This window comes from Salvelinus fontinalis, chromosome 5 (genome assembly GCF_029448725.1).
Source record: "Salvelinus fontinalis isolate EN_2023a chromosome 5, ASM2944872v1, whole genome shotgun sequence".
Taxonomy (NCBI): domain Eukaryota; kingdom Metazoa; phylum Chordata; class Actinopteri; order Salmoniformes; family Salmonidae; genus Salvelinus; species Salvelinus fontinalis.
This window is the reverse complement of record NC_074669.1, coordinates 18,677,643-18,695,634: the sequence shown is the minus strand read 5'-3', so window position 1 is coordinate 18,695,634 and position 17,992 is coordinate 18,677,643. Positions and strand designations below refer to the sequence as shown.

At 43.2% G+C, this 17,992-nt stretch overlaps 1 protein-coding gene across 22 annotated transcripts in view; it reads left to right on the top strand.

Moving 5' to 3' along the window:
* Positions 1–17,992, top strand: part of LOC129855255 (leucine-rich repeat-containing protein 7-like) — a 222,806-nt gene that overhangs the window by 152,779 nt on the left and 52,035 nt on the right. For 17 of the 22 annotated variants that reach the window (XM_055922696.1, XM_055922697.1, XM_055922699.1 and 14 more), the window contains 10 exons: positions 3,068–3,124; positions 5,742–5,805; positions 10,110–10,184; positions 11,365–11,509; positions 12,513–12,585; positions 13,547–13,564; positions 14,806–14,935; positions 16,211–16,326; positions 17,317–17,386; positions 17,512–17,611. In XM_055922696.1, coding sequence (XP_055778671.1) covers positions 3,068–3,124; positions 5,742–5,805; positions 10,110–10,184; positions 11,365–11,509; positions 12,513–12,585; positions 13,547–13,564; positions 14,806–14,935; positions 16,211–16,326; positions 17,317–17,386; positions 17,512–17,611 — 848 coding nt within the window. Of the gene's footprint in view, positions 1–3,067; positions 3,125–5,741; positions 5,806–10,109; positions 10,185–11,364; positions 11,510–12,512; positions 12,586–13,546; positions 13,565–14,805; positions 14,936–16,210; positions 16,327–17,316; positions 17,387–17,511; positions 17,612–17,992 lie in introns of those variants that run through there. The other 5 variants (XM_055922695.1, XM_055922714.1, XM_055922713.1 and 2 more) reach the window with 2 other exon arrangements.

The window sequence follows — 17,992 nt, the reverse complement described above, 5'->3', positions numbered from 1 at the left end:
TGCTGGTGAACCATGATGTGCAGGCATAATCAAAGGTACACTGGACTCTTGCCAGAGTCTTTAAGGTGTTTATAGCTAGGTTTCCATCCAATTGGTGACAGATTTTAATGTGAATATTCTAAAATCTTCATAAAAACAATATGCCATTTCAGAGTTTGCCACCAGATAACATGACAGGGAATATTTTAATTTACCTGACATTTAAGACATTTTCTGGACATCGATATACATTCAGATCCAACCTAGCTCAGCCAGCGCCATCAATAAACGAGGGATGTTGGCCAAATGAGCCACATTTACTTTCCTAAAACAATAATTGTCCACCCCGCGGTTCAGCTGTCAGAGATCAGCACGAAATGCATCAGGGCATATATATACAGTATATACACACAGGGGTAGAAAAAGTGACCAATTGTCATACTTGAGTAAAAGTAAAGATACCTTAATAGAAAATGTAAAAGTGAAATTCACCCAGTAAAATACTACTTGAGCAAAAGTCTAAAAGTATTTGCTTTTAATTATACTTAGGTATCAAAAGTAAATGTAATTGCAAAAATATACTTCAGAATCATAAGTAAAAGTAGAAGCATAAATCATTTAAAATTCCTTATATTAAGCAAACCAGACGCCACAATTTTTTATCTGTTTATGGATAGCCAGGGGCGCACTACAACATGCATACATCATTTACGTGAGTTAGTCCTTTAGTGAGTCCTCCAGATCAGAGGCAGTAGGGATGAGCAGGGATGATCTCTTGATAAGTGTTTGAATTTGACAATTTTCCTGTCATGATAAGCATTGGGTGTCAGTAAAAAGTACATTATTTTCTTAAGGAATGTAGTGAAGTAAAAGTAAAATATATGTAACGTTCGTCTGGTGGTGTATGAACGGACCAAGGCGCAGCGGGTGATGAATACATAACTATTTATTTCAAAACAGACGAAACACTGACAAAACACTAGAACAAACTACAAAACAATAAACGAAGGCAACAGACCTGAAACAACCGAACTTACATATAGACGAAGGACGCAAGAACAGGAACAGACTACCTAAAACGAACGAACAAACGAAACAGTCCCATGTGGATTACACAGACACAGGAACAATCACCCACAAACAAACAGTGAGAACACCCTACCTTAATATGACTCTCAATTAGAGGAAAACGCAAAACACCTGCCTCTAATCAAGAGCCATACCAGGCAACCCAAAACCAACATAGAAACGGAAAACATAGACTGCCCACCCAAAACTCACGCCCTGACCATCACACACATAAAAAACACCAGAAAACAGGTCAGGAACGTGACAATATATATAAATAGTCAAATAAAGATACCCCCAAAAATGACTTGCTTTACACCACATGTTATATATATATAGCGAGCAGGTGTGTCCAAACACACCTGCTCATTCAATGATTTTTCTTAATTTTTACAATTTTCAAAACTATGAAATAACACACATGGAATCATGTAGTAACCAAAAAAGTGTTAAACAAATCAAAATATATTTGAGATTTGAGATTTTTCAAAGTATCCACTCTTTGCCTTGATGACAGCTTTGCACACTCTTGGCATTCTCTCAACCAGCTTCACCTGGAATGCTTTTCCAACATTCTTGGAGTTCCCGCATATTCTGAGCACTTGTTGGCTGCTTTCCCTGCACTCTTGCGTCCAACTCACCATCTCAATTGGGTTGAGGTCTGGTGATTGTTGAGGCCAGGTCATCTGATGCAGCACCATCACTCTCCTACTTGATCAAATAACCCTTACACAGCCAATCCCTATGGGACTCCGCCCTATGGGAATCCCAATCACGGCCTGTTGTGATACAGCCCGGAATCAGTGCTAGTGACGTCTCTAGCACTTATATGCAGTACCTTAGACCGCTGCACCACTTGGGAGTCCGAGCCTGGAGGTGTGTTGGGTCATTGTCCTGTTGAAAAACAAATGATAGTCCCACACAGCACAAACATATATAAAAGGAAGTGAAGCTTAGGCCTAACCCCAGAGAGATAGATATGCCGGTGGCATGCTACGACATCGACATTTGTATTTATTATGGATCCCTATTAGCTGCTTCCAAGGCAGCAGCTACTCTTCCTGGGGTCCAGCAAAATTAAGGCAGTTTTACAATTTTTAAAACATTACAAAACATTCACAGATTCCACCGCACACTGTGTGCCGTCAGGCCCCTACTCCACCACTACCACATATCTACAATACAAAATCCATGTGTACGTGTGTGTATAGTGCATATATTTTCATTTGTGTGTATGCTTGTGTCTGTGCCTATGTTTGTGTTGCTTCACAGTCCCCGCTGTTCCAGACGGTGTATTTGTATCTGTTTTTTAAATCTAATTTTATTGCTTGCATCAAACATGCATTTCTTTGTCAGATGGCTACTGCTATACAGATATAGACTTACACAATGAGGGTAATTAAGATAAGCATTATATTGTTAGATTATAGGAGAAACTTTGGTAGATCTGAAACAGTTCAACTGTCAGAGTCAGTTGGAGCACCGGGGCAAACTACCTTCATATCATAGGCCTGCAGTAGCTAAAGCTTAATAATAGCTACACCATACTAAACCATAAGAAACATTTCTAAACTTTATTAGGGTAATATCAAAAGTAAGTCGAGCCGTTGTTTATAGGGAAAATACGAGCAGAGGAGATAATGTAAACCAGGGAAAAAACGTACTACCCTACCCTATGCCACTCCCCAAAAAATACACAACCCTCCCCAAAGCAAACAAATTGTTTTACAACCCTCCCCTATTTTGGACCACCCCTCCCCCCCAGTCAATTTCGATCTGTCACTTAGCAGCATCTCCTATCTGGATTGATGATGAATGGAGAAAAAGTCAGGATTTATCAAAACAGCAGTGGTATTACTCTTGGGCTCAGTGTAATGGAATTTAAGGTTGGGGTGTCATGTTTTTTTTCTCCAATACTTTACTGTCCTATGCATAGCATTAACGTGTATTAATACTGAGATGGAAAAATCTGTTTTCTGTATTGTGGATGCGTGTGTTTTTGACATCCTCTACTTTTCAGACTTTCCAAGTTACGGATCCTGGAACTGCGAGAGAACCACCTGAAAACGATGCCAAAGTGAGTGACTCAGCACACAGAGACCTCACCTCACCTGGGCAGCTAGTGTTAGCTACAGAGGCGTATTTGATCATGGGATTGAAAGGAAAGGTCACAATAAACTAAGCTTTGCTCTTTGCCAACATACTTTTCACTGAACTTCATGGGTAACTTGCAGCCAATATCACTGATTCCTGCAAATAGAGAGAACTATCATGCTGAACTTTCTTTGAGTGTTATCTATCCACATGTTAGTAGAGTCCTTTATTACAATGTCTGTGTTTTCCCCAAGCATCTCAAATAAATGATATCCCTCCTCCCATTGCACTCTAGCCAGCCTACCCACCTCAGATCTGTCCCCTCTCTCTTATGGAGAAGCCACTGATGTAACCATGAAACGTGTCTGTTAATGAAAGCCCTGACAGTTTTAGCAGCCAACATGCCCATACAGCCCCTATGAATCATCCAACCCTGCCCAAGATACTACTCCATATGGAAGGCTTCGATTTTTATCATTACCCCTGCACCACACAAACCTTAAACCTCAGCTAAATATTGTCATGAATAATGTGGAAATTGAGTAAGATGAGGTGACTAAACTGCTTGGAGTAACCCTGGATTGTAAACTGTCATGGTCGAAACATATTGATACAACAGTAGCTAAGATGGGGAGAAGTCTATCCCTGCCTTCTTAATAGCACTATCAACAAGGCAGGTCCTACAGGCCCTAGTTTTGTCACACCTGGACTGTGTGGTCAGGTGCCACAAAGAGGGACTTAGGAAAATTGCAATTGGCTCAGTACAGGGCAGCACGGCTGGCCCTTGGATGTACACAGAGAGCTAATATTAATAATATGCATGTCAATCTCTCCTGGCTCAAAGTAGAGGAGAGATTGACTTCATCACTACTTGTATTTGTGAGAGGTTATGACATGTTGAATGCACCGAGCTGTCTGTTTGAACTACTGGCACACAGCTCGAACACCCATGCATACCCCACAAGACATGCCACCAGAAGTCTCTTCACAGTCAAGAAGACTATGGGAGGCGCACAGTACTGCATACAGCCATGGCTACATGGAACTCTATTCCACATCAAGTAACGCATGCAAGCAGTAAAATGACATTTAAAAAACAGATAAAAATACACCTTATGGAACAGCGGGACTGTGAAGAGACACAAGCACAGACACATGCATACCACGATAACATACAAGCTATACACACACATGGCTTTTATGTTGTAGATATGTGGTAGTAGAGCAGTGGCCTGAGGGCACACTTCATGTGTTGTGAATGTGTTATGTTTTTAAAATTGTATAACTGCCTTAACTTTGCTGGACCCCAGGAATAGTAGCTGCTGCCTTGGGATCCATAATAAGTACAAATAGAAATATACACCTCCGGGTGGCCAAATAGCCTGAGTAACATTCCAGGCTGGAATTCTAATGGGCAGATTAGTGTGAGATCATGGTAAATAGCAGCTTCTAAAGCAAAAGCCATCTGTCTCTCTCTGTGCGACGGGTAGCATGTGTCAGAGGGGAACTGTGCTGTGCTGTGGCCAGTCCCTGTTGCTCAGGCCTTGTTATTTGATGTCTAAATGAAATGTGAAGAAGGCCCCATGTTGGAACGTGTGTGTACAGTGTAGCCAGTGGAGCGCAGCCAATGATGTTACGATTTATCATAGTGGAGAGTGCTGAGCTGCAAGCCCCAGAGACAGACACACACACTGCTCACATTAGTTGGTGCATGCTGACTCCCTCAGGTGTCCTGATTGAAAACTATTTTTATCCAAACATGACCAATAAACTTATCCCCCACACGAGAAACAAAGTTGAATGAAGTTAAACTCCTCCTCTTCCACCTCGGCTGTGGCACAGCAAGGGATGTTTGTTCATCTGTGTAAACCAACTGAAACGTGTTTCCCCTTGACGATAAGTTTAATGTCCTCATTCAATGAATGAGTTTATCATGTTACCGTTGAGTCATTGGAGGGGAAGTGTATCCTAGAAGAAGGGTATAGATAACACATAGGCTTTGATATGTTATGAAGGATGGGGAGACATTCTGCCATGAGGGTTCTGATCTGTTTGTTCTCACATCATTATTGGAATTGACTAATTGCTATGTGGGCCAGCTGCTCTATATCATGACATAAAACAGCAGTATCTGCTTTAGTGATTTGACCAATGGACTCTCACTATTCACCACTCAAGACAAAGGTCCTCTGCAATACCAAGCCAATAAGCTAGTAATGCAGTGCAAAACATCTTAGATTGAATCATTCTGACATTGCTCTCCCCGGCTGACATTGCTCTCCCCGGCTGACATTGTGTACATTACATTGCATGTATGAACGAGTCTAATTTGAGGTGTTGCCTGGTGCAATGGAGAAAGCCGTTTCATGTTATATTAATCATTAACTAACTAACTGCTTTGTTTTGATTTGAGCTGTTTAAATGTGCAGTGAATATTATGTGAATGTGTGGGGATGTCTGGCTAGCATGCCATACCCCTCTGGGATGGCAGAGTTGCAGGAAGCCTGGTTTGGAGGGAGTATTGCTGGTGATTGGCCTTTCTAAATGGGGACTTTGTTTCTATGCCAAAATCTGAGGCTCTTCCCTCTTGTTTGCTGCAGGTCAATACACAGACTGTCACAGCTGGAGCGATTAGACTTGGGAAGCAATGAATTCACTGAACTGGTAAGAAAAGAGGCTGTTTGAAGACGCCAGTCACATGGACAGCAGCTTTCACCACACAGGCATCCATGGCCCAGAAGACCTGGGGGACAAGCCAGAGCAGGACCCCCCCAATCTGCTCTGCACCCTCATTAGGTCTCCAGCATTGCTCCCCCGCCCGCTGTGTGTGTGCGTGTTTGCGTGGACAGGCATTTGTGTGTGCGTGAGTGCGTGCCTGTGGGTGGGTGGTGGGTGTGCAGGCAGGCAGGTATGTGTGTGTGTGTGTGTACACTTGATGCATTATTTACTAGGGTAGCTCAAATGTGCACGACTTGGCACATCAGGACACCCACCACCGAGCACATTTTAATTGGCTGTTGGAGCTGGAGTAAACAATGGCAGGGAATTTATCAAACAATCCAGCCCTATCCCCCTGCACTGTGCTTGATGCTGGCCATGTCACATTAATTTAGTGGTTGTCTAAATCAATCGCCTGGTCTGTAAGCGGTAAATGACCACAGAGTCTGGAGAAAACATTGAGTCTGAAACCAAACCAAGCCATGATTTGTGTTTTTTTTAGCTAGTGATTTGACTAGTTTACCTTTCTTTTAACCCTCCCTTTTCATCCTATTGGCTGTTCTCTGGACCGTGTTCTGTGTATTTATCTCACTGATTAGTGGTCCGGAAGCAGGATCAATGAGTTAGCCAGTTAACTTTGATAAACAACCAGAAATGACTATTGATTTCCTGGTTCATTAAGAAAGCTAAACCTAGATATGTGTTTTTGGAAGTTGAGTCAAAGAGACCATGCTCATTTCAACCTTATCTTTCGAAACAATGTAAACATGATTGCAGAATATTTAGGCCAGTTAGCTGGCTAACTCATTGATCCTGCATTGTAGTATACACCTCAAGATTAGAGCAGAGTAATAGAACAGAGGAGGGAGATACGAACAGTCATACTATTCCCAGGTTCTCAGAATGGGAAATTGATGATACACTAGAGAGGTACTGTGAGGGCAAGGTTTGATCAAAATGCTGCATGGTCATTGACCAACAATCCATGGGATATCTGGAAGGGGGCGATATGAAGTGTGAAGATGCAGAATGCTCAGGGAGGGAGGGAGGCTTTTCAAGGGTGTAACGTAACGTCTCCAAGTCATCCCTGGTTAACAAGATCTCACACTGTGCTGGGACTGGGGCTGAGGACTGGGGAGCCCTGGGGAGAGCTGCTGGCTGAAGCCATGCATGACATGCTCTGTGCCACAGGTCCCACTGATGCCTTAATTGTGCATTTGTAAACGTGCTGTTAGTGTGAGGCCCGGGCTGCCTCCACAGAGCCCTCTGTCATGCACACAGCAGCACCTGCCGCCTCCTCACTCAAGGGGAAAGACAGACCGGCACAAATACTCAGCTCAGAATGACTCCAATGTTTTCCTATTCTTTCTCATACAATAGTCTGAACTCCCAATCTGTGCCCTACTTAAATACAAGCATTTCTCCCTCTACTTATGACCTATCTCATTCTCTCAGTGGTTCCCATCCCTTTTCAGTTATTCTACCACCAACTGATTTTTGCTCTGCCTGAAGTACCCCCTCATGTGCATTTAACCAGTAGGCCTATGGTCTCATGAGTCTTCTCAAGTACCCCTGGTGGATAGGCCCAGTACCCCTGGGGTCCTAGTGCCTCTGGTTGGGAACCACTGCTCTACCTCATCCCCATTCAAGGACTCCTGTTGATTTTTGCTGATAGTGTGAGCAACATTACCAATTGCCATCTTAATTCCCCTCAGATAGAACCCTCTAGTGTAGCTTTATTGCCTGGTGATTTTGAAGCCCAGGGAAAAGAGTGCATTTTCTCACATTCCTTAAGCTGTTGTTGTTTCCTTGTCTACCCTATACTTTGTGCCAACATGCCTGATGCATTTTCTTCAGCTGATGGTTTTTCTGGTGAATCTTAGATGTGTAAGTGTTTTTCAGCCCTGATAATGAATGGACTTTATCCACCCTGGTTTACTGGTATTGTTTTGTGGAGGGAGACAGCTTTCAGTCAAAAGAGCTTCTAAGAGGCTGACTGGACCAGAGGCTCTATGAAAGCTCTCTCCAACTGATTTAAGCTCATGCCTTATTTTAGTGGCAATCAGTCTTCAGCTGAGAAGCTGTATATTAATACTCAGTTTTACTAAACTGCAAACATTTACATGTATAAGACCAGGATTCAGAAGACCTTTTGATTTTTTGACATAAGAAGACATTCAGCACAAGCAGCTCATTGATATGAATGAGACTGAAAACGTTGTCTGTCTTACTCTAGGCTAAGCACATGCAAAGCAGAAGATGCAGATGTAAAAATGTCTGCCACTGACAGAACTACAGGGAAGTGCAACATCAGAGGTGATGACCTCAGCACATGTGGGTCCAGCTGAGCCAAGAACAGATGCTGAGGTGTGTGTCACTGTGATGATAGAGGGTGATTCAGGGACTACTGTGAGGAAAGTTTCCTAATTAGTCCCTGCCTGGGGAAGGTAGAGAGGTTTGGGGGGGGGGGGGGGTGCTGCTGCTCAGAGGGCCAGTGTAGAGAGCAGAGCAGTAGATGGCATCAGCAATTACATCGCGGAGCTTCAAAGATGGACAAGAAGACATGCCTCTGCACAGGAAGCTCCATGGCACCGAGCACTAACCAAGTGTTTCATCTCTATCCGGAGATATGGACAAGGTGCCAACCAAACCCCTTTCTTTGTTTCTCATTAAAACTTACAAGCAAAACAGTGTGGTGCTACTGTACTGACTCCAGCGCTACTGTACTGTAGATTGCGAGTAGTGACTCATATTACACTCAACACTTCATGAGTGTAATGGGGATTTGGAGATTTTGTGTGATGTTTTGGGAAGGTAGAGGGAAGGTAGAAACTACAGAGAGAGTTTTTAGCAGCTCTTCCATTACCCAATGCCAGTCAACCTTGTTTATACCCTTGGTGGGAAGGAAACTTAATTAGTTTTTGTTTGAAGTTTACTAACAATTTCTGGTTCAGTAGTTAATAGAATTTGCATGGCATCAGTTTTATTTTAGATGGCTATGTTGTAAAGGCTCTGTTGATACTGTAGGAATTTCAATATTGTTTTGGGAAGTGGTTGTGTACCTCCTGTTTCTGTTGTTGTTGTGTTTTGCCTGATTCCATCCTGACATTCTATCAACTTCTATCACAAATTATGTAACTGAAGCAAGCACATCCAGTTTTTTTAGGAGCATGCCCTTTCCAAACTTAATAAAACATCACAACTTTTTAGTGAATACACAAGGTGCTGTAGCTACCCTCACAACTGTGAGAATAAATAATACTCAAAAATACTCAAAATAGAGAATATTCCAGAATACCATTTGGAGTCCTTATCGATTGCCAGTAAAACCACAGGCGTAGCATACCCCCAGCCCCCCAGATAGCATATGAATACGTCATAGGCCAATACAGTACATTTGCTTTAAGCTGATGATCTTTCTGTTAGCCTCATGGCAATATCTATATAATCGCAGGAAATTAGCTCTTAAACAGCAACATTTTCTCTCAGCGTCATGGCAAAATGTGTAAAATAGCAAGAGATTAGCTATAAAACTTCACATTTTTCTCCACGCCCCATGGCATAAAAATGTTATAGACCAAAAAAAAGGTCCGTCCTTGCTCGAACCTTGCGGGGGCCCCGGTAAACTGTGCTACGCCACTGAGTAAAGCCACACCATGCTGCGAAAAGAAATACATGAGAGAGATTGGAATTGATTAGGGCAGCATGAAGGACTGTGAGGTCTGTCACCTAGTCTCCCAGGCTGGTCTAATGGAGTGATTTCACATAGTCAGGTAGAGCCTTTAGTCCTGATAGTCACACACAGTCTGGCTAGGCCTCTCCACACGTCTGTATCGAACACAATCACTCACAGTACTCTATACGTTCATTACCCCACTCTGGGGCCCGTGCAGAGATTCAAACACACCGTTTCCATTATAGAATACGGAACGTGAGATAATTCTAGAATACATCTGGAGGAGTGACTTTGCACCACTCATTGTGCAAATGCCATCGTTGACATGCCTACTTTGTTTAGTAATTTTGCCTATTGGTATTGTGGCATGAGATTATTCACTTATATTGATTGGTGTTAAAACCGCATTTCCTTTACTTAAAACTACATACCACTCGCAAGCCTGCACATGAGACAAAATGGCCAGTGCTTTCTTATCTCTCTGCCCTAGTTTCTGGGATATTTTGTACTGTCCAGCCCCCCTGCGCTGGTTTTTCTAGACACAGACGTAATGTGTGTGTGTTTGGTGTTTCAGCCTGAAGTCCTGGAGCAGATCCATAACCTAAAGGAGCTGTGGATGGACAACAACTCACTGCAGACAATACCTGGGGTAGGCCTACACCTCCATTATCTGTCTGTGTCATTTGTGTCATTATCTGTCTGTGTCTTCCCCCCCAGTCCCGTGTAGCTCAGTTGGTAGAGCATGGCGCTTGCAACGCCAGGGTTGTGGGTTCGTTTCCCACGGGGGGCCAGTACAAAAAGGTGTGAATGTATGTACTTGTAAGTCGCTCTGGATAAGAGCGTCTGCTAAATGACTTAAATGTAAATGTAAAATTTGTCACTTGCCCTGATGAAGTCTGTGTATGGGCAGTGATGCGCTAGTTAGTTAATGTGGGTCAGTGCATGGGGGTTAGTGATGCACCACCATAGGGCAACCTTTGAAAAAAGTTCCCTCAAACTCCTATTTTCTTTGCTCTGTCTCTCTCTCTCTGTCTCCCACCCCCTCTAACATCAATCTGTCCATGTCTCTCAAACCCCTGCTCTCTTCTCTCTCTCTCTCTCTCTTCCCCCCCACCCCCTCTAACATCCATCGCTTTGTCTCTCAAACCCCTGCTCTCTTCTCTCTCTCTCTCTCTCTTCCCCCCCACCCCCTCTAACATCCATCGATTTGTCTCTCAAACCCCTGCTCTCTTCTCTCTCTCTCTCTCTCTTCCCCCCCACCCCCTCTAACATCCATCGCTTTGTCTCTCAAACCCCTGCTCTCTTCTCTTTCTCCCTCTCTCCCCCCCACCCCCTCTAACATCCATCGCTTTGTCTCTCAAACCCCTGCTCTCTTCTCTCTCTCCCTCTCTCCCCCCCACCCCCTCTAACATCCATCGCTTTGTCTCTCAAACCCCTGCTCTCTTCTCTCTCTCCCTCTCTCCCCCCCCACCCCCCCTAACATCCATCGCTTTGTCTCTCAAACCCCTGCTTTTTTGCTCTGTCTCCCTCTTTCTCACTCACTCACTTTGTCTCTCTCTCTCTTTCTCTCCCTTTTTCTCTCTCTCCCACCCCCTCTAACATCCATCGCTTTGTCTCTCAAACCCCTGCTCTCTTCTCTCTCTCCCTCTCTCCCCCCCCACCCCCCCTAACATCCATCGCTTTGTCTCTCAAACCCCTGCTTTTTTGCTCTGTCTCCCTCTTTCTCACTCACTCACTTTGTCTCTCTCTCTCTTTCTCTCCCTTTTTCTCTCTCTCCCACCCCCTCTAACATCCATCGCTCCATGTATCTCCCTCCCCTGCTGCTGAAGTGTATAGGGAAGCTGAGGCATCTGCGCTACCTGGACCTGGCTAAAAACAGGATTGAAAGCCTGGACACTGACATCTCTGGCTGTGAGTCCCTGGAGGACCTCCTGCTCTCCTCCAACATGCTGCAGCATCTGCCTGACACCATAGGTGAGGCCATAGAACATCTCTGTTCTCTTCCCTCTGCAACAATAGCGTCTCCTTATTAGATTGTCTCAGCTCTCCTCCGTCTGCAACAAATGGTATCTCCTGGTTAGATTGTCTCAGCTCTCCTCCGTCTGCAACAAATGGTATCTCCTGGTTAGATTGTCTCAGCTCTCCTCCGTCTGCAACAAATGGTATCTCCTGGTTAGATTGTCTCAGCTCTCCTCCGTCTGCAACAAATGGTATCTCCTGGTTAGATTGTCTCAGCTCTCCTCCGTCTGCAACAAATGGTATCTCCTGGTTAGATTGTCTCAGCTCTCCTCCGTCTGCAACAAATGGTATCTCCTGGTTAGATTGTCTCAGCTCTCCTCCGTCTGCAACAAATGGTATCTCCTGGTTAGATTGTCTCAGCTCTCCTCCGTCTGCAACAAATGGTATCTCCTGGTTAGATTGTCTCAGCTCTCCTCCGTCTGCAACAAATGGTATCTCCTGGTTAGATTGTCTCAGCTCTCCTCCGTCTGCAACAAATGGTATCTCCTGGTTAGATTGTCTCAGCTCTCCTCCGTCTGCAACAAATGGTATCTCCTGGTTAAAGAGAATAGAGAATGGATCAAGAAAGGATGATTAGGAAAGAAGGCGGAGAGAGGATGATTAATTCTGTAATGACTGCATTCATCATGGTGGCTCCTCTCGGAGGTTGTTATCTGAGAGTGCATTTCCCTGAGTTGTTTTGTCATTAACAATCAAATGGCTTGCGTCATTAAAATGTCCTTTGTATTTGGAGTGAAACATTTATTTGTTTGAATCCTGGGATTTAATTTACACAAACTATGAAGTTATTTTGTACTCAGTAAGTTTTTTAATAATTTCCTGTCTGTAAATTAATGAAATGGTAAGAGGATTATGTTGGCAATGGGTTTGAATAATTCCTTTTAACTGTGTTCTTCGCTTTTTCTTTTTGTTTGTTCCTTTTTTTAAATAATCAAATGAGTGTTTGTCTCTATTGCAGGAATGTTGAAAAAACTCACAACATTAAAAGTGGATGACAACCAGCTCACCTCACTGCCTAACACCATTGGAAGGTGAGTACCTTATGAGACCGATTATGAAACCGATTGCACTATTTTGTTTACATACACTTCTTAGATTGCAATCCCAGAACTCCACTCAAGTCGAATAAAATGTTTTGAAATTATTACGCCACAAGCTAAACTACATTCCAAGTCTTTATTAGTTAATATCTATCATGAAACTGAATGGCAGTCAATTTTAGGGCATCTATTGCATAACCAAATGAAAAGGCGTCAGAGACAGCAATTTTGATGGTAAAACCAGTTGACACGTTGAATCTCGTCTTCGCCGCCGCTGGTTTGCTGCTGAGCTGAGCTGTATTCAACACGGCCTGTGGATAGAAGGGTTCTGAAACTCTGCTGAGTCTGGCACCTTCTCCTTGCTGCTCCTTCTCACCTCACATTGACTAACGCTGATTGGTTCCATCACTGTTCACACCAAGTAGAGTGATGCAGTACATTGTGTCTCAGTTGGCGGCACTGAGAGGAGATAGATGGATAGATCTATCCATCTCTCTCTTTCTCTTTTTCTCTCTCTTTTTCTCTTTCTCTCTTTCTTCCCCCCTCCGGCTTGCCATTGTTCCAAAATGTGCACTGACATTTTGGGTGTGTGCCATTCATTTGTTGTGGAATATGGCTGTCTGAGAGGAGTTGACTCTGTGCCAGTATTGCAGTTTCAACAGCCGGCCTAATATATTTGTTTTAATGATATGCTGTATATGTTATATCAAAAGTTTAATCTGGAAAATATAATGAGTCAGAGGAAATTCTGTGGGTCAACTCTGAACATGCCCTGTCATTGAGACTGTGATCTAATAGGTCAGGGGTCACCAACTTACAGCTCATCATGTCATGTTCATCCTTATCCCCAAGCCTGTGATACTGTTTTTAGTGCACCTTTTTTTCTTGGTTTGTCATTGGTCGGTTTTGTGTGTTGTGGTTATTTCACATGCATCTAAAATGGGCCACTTAGTGGACGCGCCAAATTAGGGTAAGTAAACCGCGAATCACTGTCTCCTGTACATGTTCCTCCTCGCCACAGCATGTTTATTCAGGCAAGTGCTCACCTTAACATTCCCTGTCTGTACTGGATGTTCCAGCCGGGGAAGGGGATCCAGTGAAAGTCCTGCATATGGGAGGCCAGCTGGGACAAATGTTGAGCTAATGACTCTGCTGTGTGTACAATAAATACAAATGAACTCTGTCCAGTGAGGGGAGGCAACTCTTCCCCTCGTCCTCTCCTGGTCATATACACTGACATTGTACACTATACGCTCTGTTGGAGCTTGAATTTAGAATTGTTGGAGGCTGTGGGAGGTCATTTTAAAGCTGGACAGTTGTTGATTTTGCTTACAAATCCATTGTCCTTTCAAATGTGACAGAGGCAAGGGCATTTGACTCAATAAACACTGTGGCTTTAGAGTATAAGATATAGAGTGAAGTTTGTCATTCATGAAGTTCAATTGGAGAATACTATTCAATATATATTTTTAAAAGCATACTGTTGATTATATTCTGATTGAAACGAGATGCTGCACCACCAGATACTGATAGTGAAAGGGAGTCAGCAAAATCAAGGATTCATTTCCCCTCGTGGGATTAATACAGTTTATGTTCAAATCAGTTTTTTTAAATTTTAGTTTGTCTTTTAGAGGAATATCTCATTCTATCAAGTCATGGTTTTTGAATATTGTCATGATTCTCACGAATCCACTTGATTGACCATTTTCACCTCTGTAGCTTGTACATGTCTTAGATGCATCTAGTCTTAAAGGGAACCCAATTATTATTTGTTTCCATGGACACCAAGGAGGGATCAAACATCTGAGACTCCATCTGTCAACAACAAATAATGCAACCTGTGGCTGAAATGAATCTACCGGTGGCTTTTCCTCAGTGTTTGAGTGAAATAATATTTGTATCATTATGATATATCTAAATGTTCCACTTCAAAAATTCACAGCACATTTTTAGCAGACGAATGATGTAGGTCTGTGCTTTGTAGGTTCTTAACAAAATTATATGCAAATATTAACATGGTACATCAAAGACATGTGAAGTAGAGTATCTATGCAGAATTGTGGTTGTTTTGCCTGTATTATTGTAGATAGTGTGTTGGTTATGTTGCGTCTATTAATTTGTTGCTCTTACACCAATAACTAACCAAGTGAAAGTAGCTGTGGCACGAAGGATTCTTAAGGGACTCTTTCTCCTCTCTCTATCTCTACCCAGTTTATCGCTTTTAGAGGAGTTTGACTGCAGCTGTAATGAATTGGAGTCCCTGCCCCCAACCATTGGCTACCTGCATAACCTCCGCACGTTTTCTGCTGATGAGAACTTCCTTGTTGAACTACCCAGGGAGGTACGTCTGTCTGTCCCACACCAATAACCTCACACTGATCCTATACACACATACACATACAGTGGGGTTGGGAATGATTCAATCCCTTGATAAAGATGAGCAAAACAGGTCCGATGACATGAGCTCTTTTGCCAGACACACCAATGGTGGGTTTGGCCTTCGAAAGAACAATGCATATGCAGAACATACCTCATCCGTACTGTAAAATATGGTGGTGGATATTTGATGTTATGAGGCTATTTTGTTACCACTGGTCATGGGGTCCTTGTTAAGGTCAATGGCATCATGAACTTTACCAAGAGCGATTGTATTAGTATAAAACAAATATAATTTTTATATATATTTTTTGAGCATACAATATATACTACATGACCAAAAGTATGTGGACACCTGCTCGTCGAACATCTCATTCCAAAATCATGGGCATTAATATGGAGTTGGTCCCCCCTTAGCTGCTATAACAGCCTTCACTCTTCTGGGAAGGCTTTCCACTAGATGTTGGAACATTACTGCGGGGACTTCCATTCAGCCACAAGAGCATTAGTGAGGTCGACCATTGATGTTGGGCGATTAGGTCTGGCTTGAAGTCGGGCTTTCCAATTCACCCCAAAGGTGTTCGATGGGTTTGAGGTCAGGGCTCTGTGCAGGCCAGTCAAGTTCTTCCACACCAACCTTGCTTTGTGCAGGGGGGCATTGTCATGCTGAAACAGGAAAGGGCCTTCCCCAAACTGTTGCCAAAAAGTTGGAAGCACAGAATTGTTTAGAATGTCAATGTATGCTGTAGCGTTAAGATTTCCCTTCATTGGAACTAAGGGGCCTAGCCCGAACCATGAAAAACAGCCCCAGACCATTATTCCTCCTCCACCAAACTTTACAGTTGGCACTCTGCATTGGGACAGGTAGTGTTCTCCTGTCATCCGCCAAACCCAGATTCGTCCAACGGACTGCCAGATGGTTAAGCGTTTCCACTGCTCCAAAGTCCAATGGCGGCGTACTCGATTTTATACACCTGTCAGCAACGGGTGTGGCTGAAATAGCCAAATGCACTAATTTGAAGGAGTGTCCACATACTTTTGTGTATATATATAGTGCATCTCATTATGTGTATTATTTATTTTACACGTTCTTTTTTGCTCATCTTTATCAGGGGAACCAATAATTCCAGACCCCACTGTACACACACGCAATGCATGTATTTCTGTAATTGATATGGTTTGGTGCATGGAAGATGGAAATTGGTCATTGAAATGTATGCTTGGCTCTCTTTTGTTGCAGATTGGGAACTGTAAGAATGTGACAGTCATGTCGTTGCGCTCCAATAAGCTGGAGTTTCTACCTGACGAGATTGGGCAGATGACCAAGCTACATGTTCTCAATTTAAGCGACAATAGGTTATTATTGGTTACCACACACACACACACACACACACACACACACACACACACACACACACACACACACACACACACACACACACACACACACACACACACACACACACACACACACACACACACACACACACACACACACACACACACACAGTGAATCCATATGTTCCACACTCTCCTTGATAAGGAAACAGCTTAATACTATAGGCTTGTGTGTCTATTTATTTACATAGCGCGTAGGTGGAATGGGACATTCTTCTGAAGAGTTTATATAAACTAGTGGTTATTATTTTGCTAATGGCCCATTAAGATAGCTGCACAACATTAGAAAGCACATCCCCTGCCCCCGGGCTAATTAAGCTCTTTATGAGATGTTTAGTTGCTCTGCCAGTGATTTACTGGATCCAAGGTAATTAAACTATACTATCACTAAATACACGGCACCCATTAGGCAGACCTGCGTCCACACGCGGCACCACACACCACAGAGCTGAGCGTTCAACCACATAGGCTTCCTCAGAACGAGGATCCAGTCACTCCAACCCTGCTTCGTTCTACCTACGGTAGCCGTCAACAGTCTCCCACTGACAGATTTCTGTTGTCAAAGCGAAGTTCACTCAGCGTGTTGCCACGGTAACTTACTTTTCCCCCTTTGTGTGTTGGTTAACTTTCCTGTGTGGTGGGTGTCAGTCAGTCAGAGGCAGGCAGGCTGTGATTGTCTTTGGCAGAGGAATAGTCTTGGCTTTTCACATTGGACTATATGTCGATCTGCGTCCTTGAACACATCAGAACACAATGTGCCTCTCACACACTCTGTGGAGAATGATGTGAAGTTGAGCTCAAGCCACTTGTCTGAATTATTTCCACATAATCACTTCTCACTTTTAATCGCAAATGAAGTAACCTTTTGAAGTTTAATAAACAAAACATGTCCTCAATTAGATGAAATGCCTTCTTACTGCCTATTTTTTCTTCTTCTCACTTACACAGATTAAAAAACCTTCCGTTCACTTTCACAAAACTAAAAGATCTAGCTGCTCTTTGGTTATCAGACAATCAGGTAAATATGATCTTATGTGTTGTTTTGTTGGGAAGAAATTACTTTACATTTACTGATAAATTCTAATGATGTAATACCTGTGTATCAGCGGTACTTGAAGAGTTAATGATGTGTGCTGTGTGCAGTCCAAGGCCCTGATCCCTCTCCAGACCGAGGCTCATCCAGAGACCAAGCAGAGGGTCCTCACCAACTACATGTTCCCTCAGCAACCACGACATGATGAGGGTGAGGTAGAAATGACATGTAACACATGCTGACATGAGGGGAAATCCTGACGGCCAACTATTCCCTCAAAGTGGATGTAGTACTACTATTAAATCAAATTTTATTAGTAACTTGCGCCGAATACAACAGGTATTTGTTCACCTTTCAGTGAAATGCTTACTTAGGAGCCCCTAACCAGTTTCAAAAAAATATGGATAAGAACAAGAGATAAAAGTAACAAGTATTTAAAGACCAAGTAAAAAATAACATAATATCCAGGGGGGTGCTGGTACAGAGTCAATGTGCGGTGGCACCGGTTAGTTGAGGTAGTAGGTACATGTAGGTAGAGTTTTTGAAGTGACTATATGCATAGATGACAACAGAGAGTGGCGTGGCGTGGGG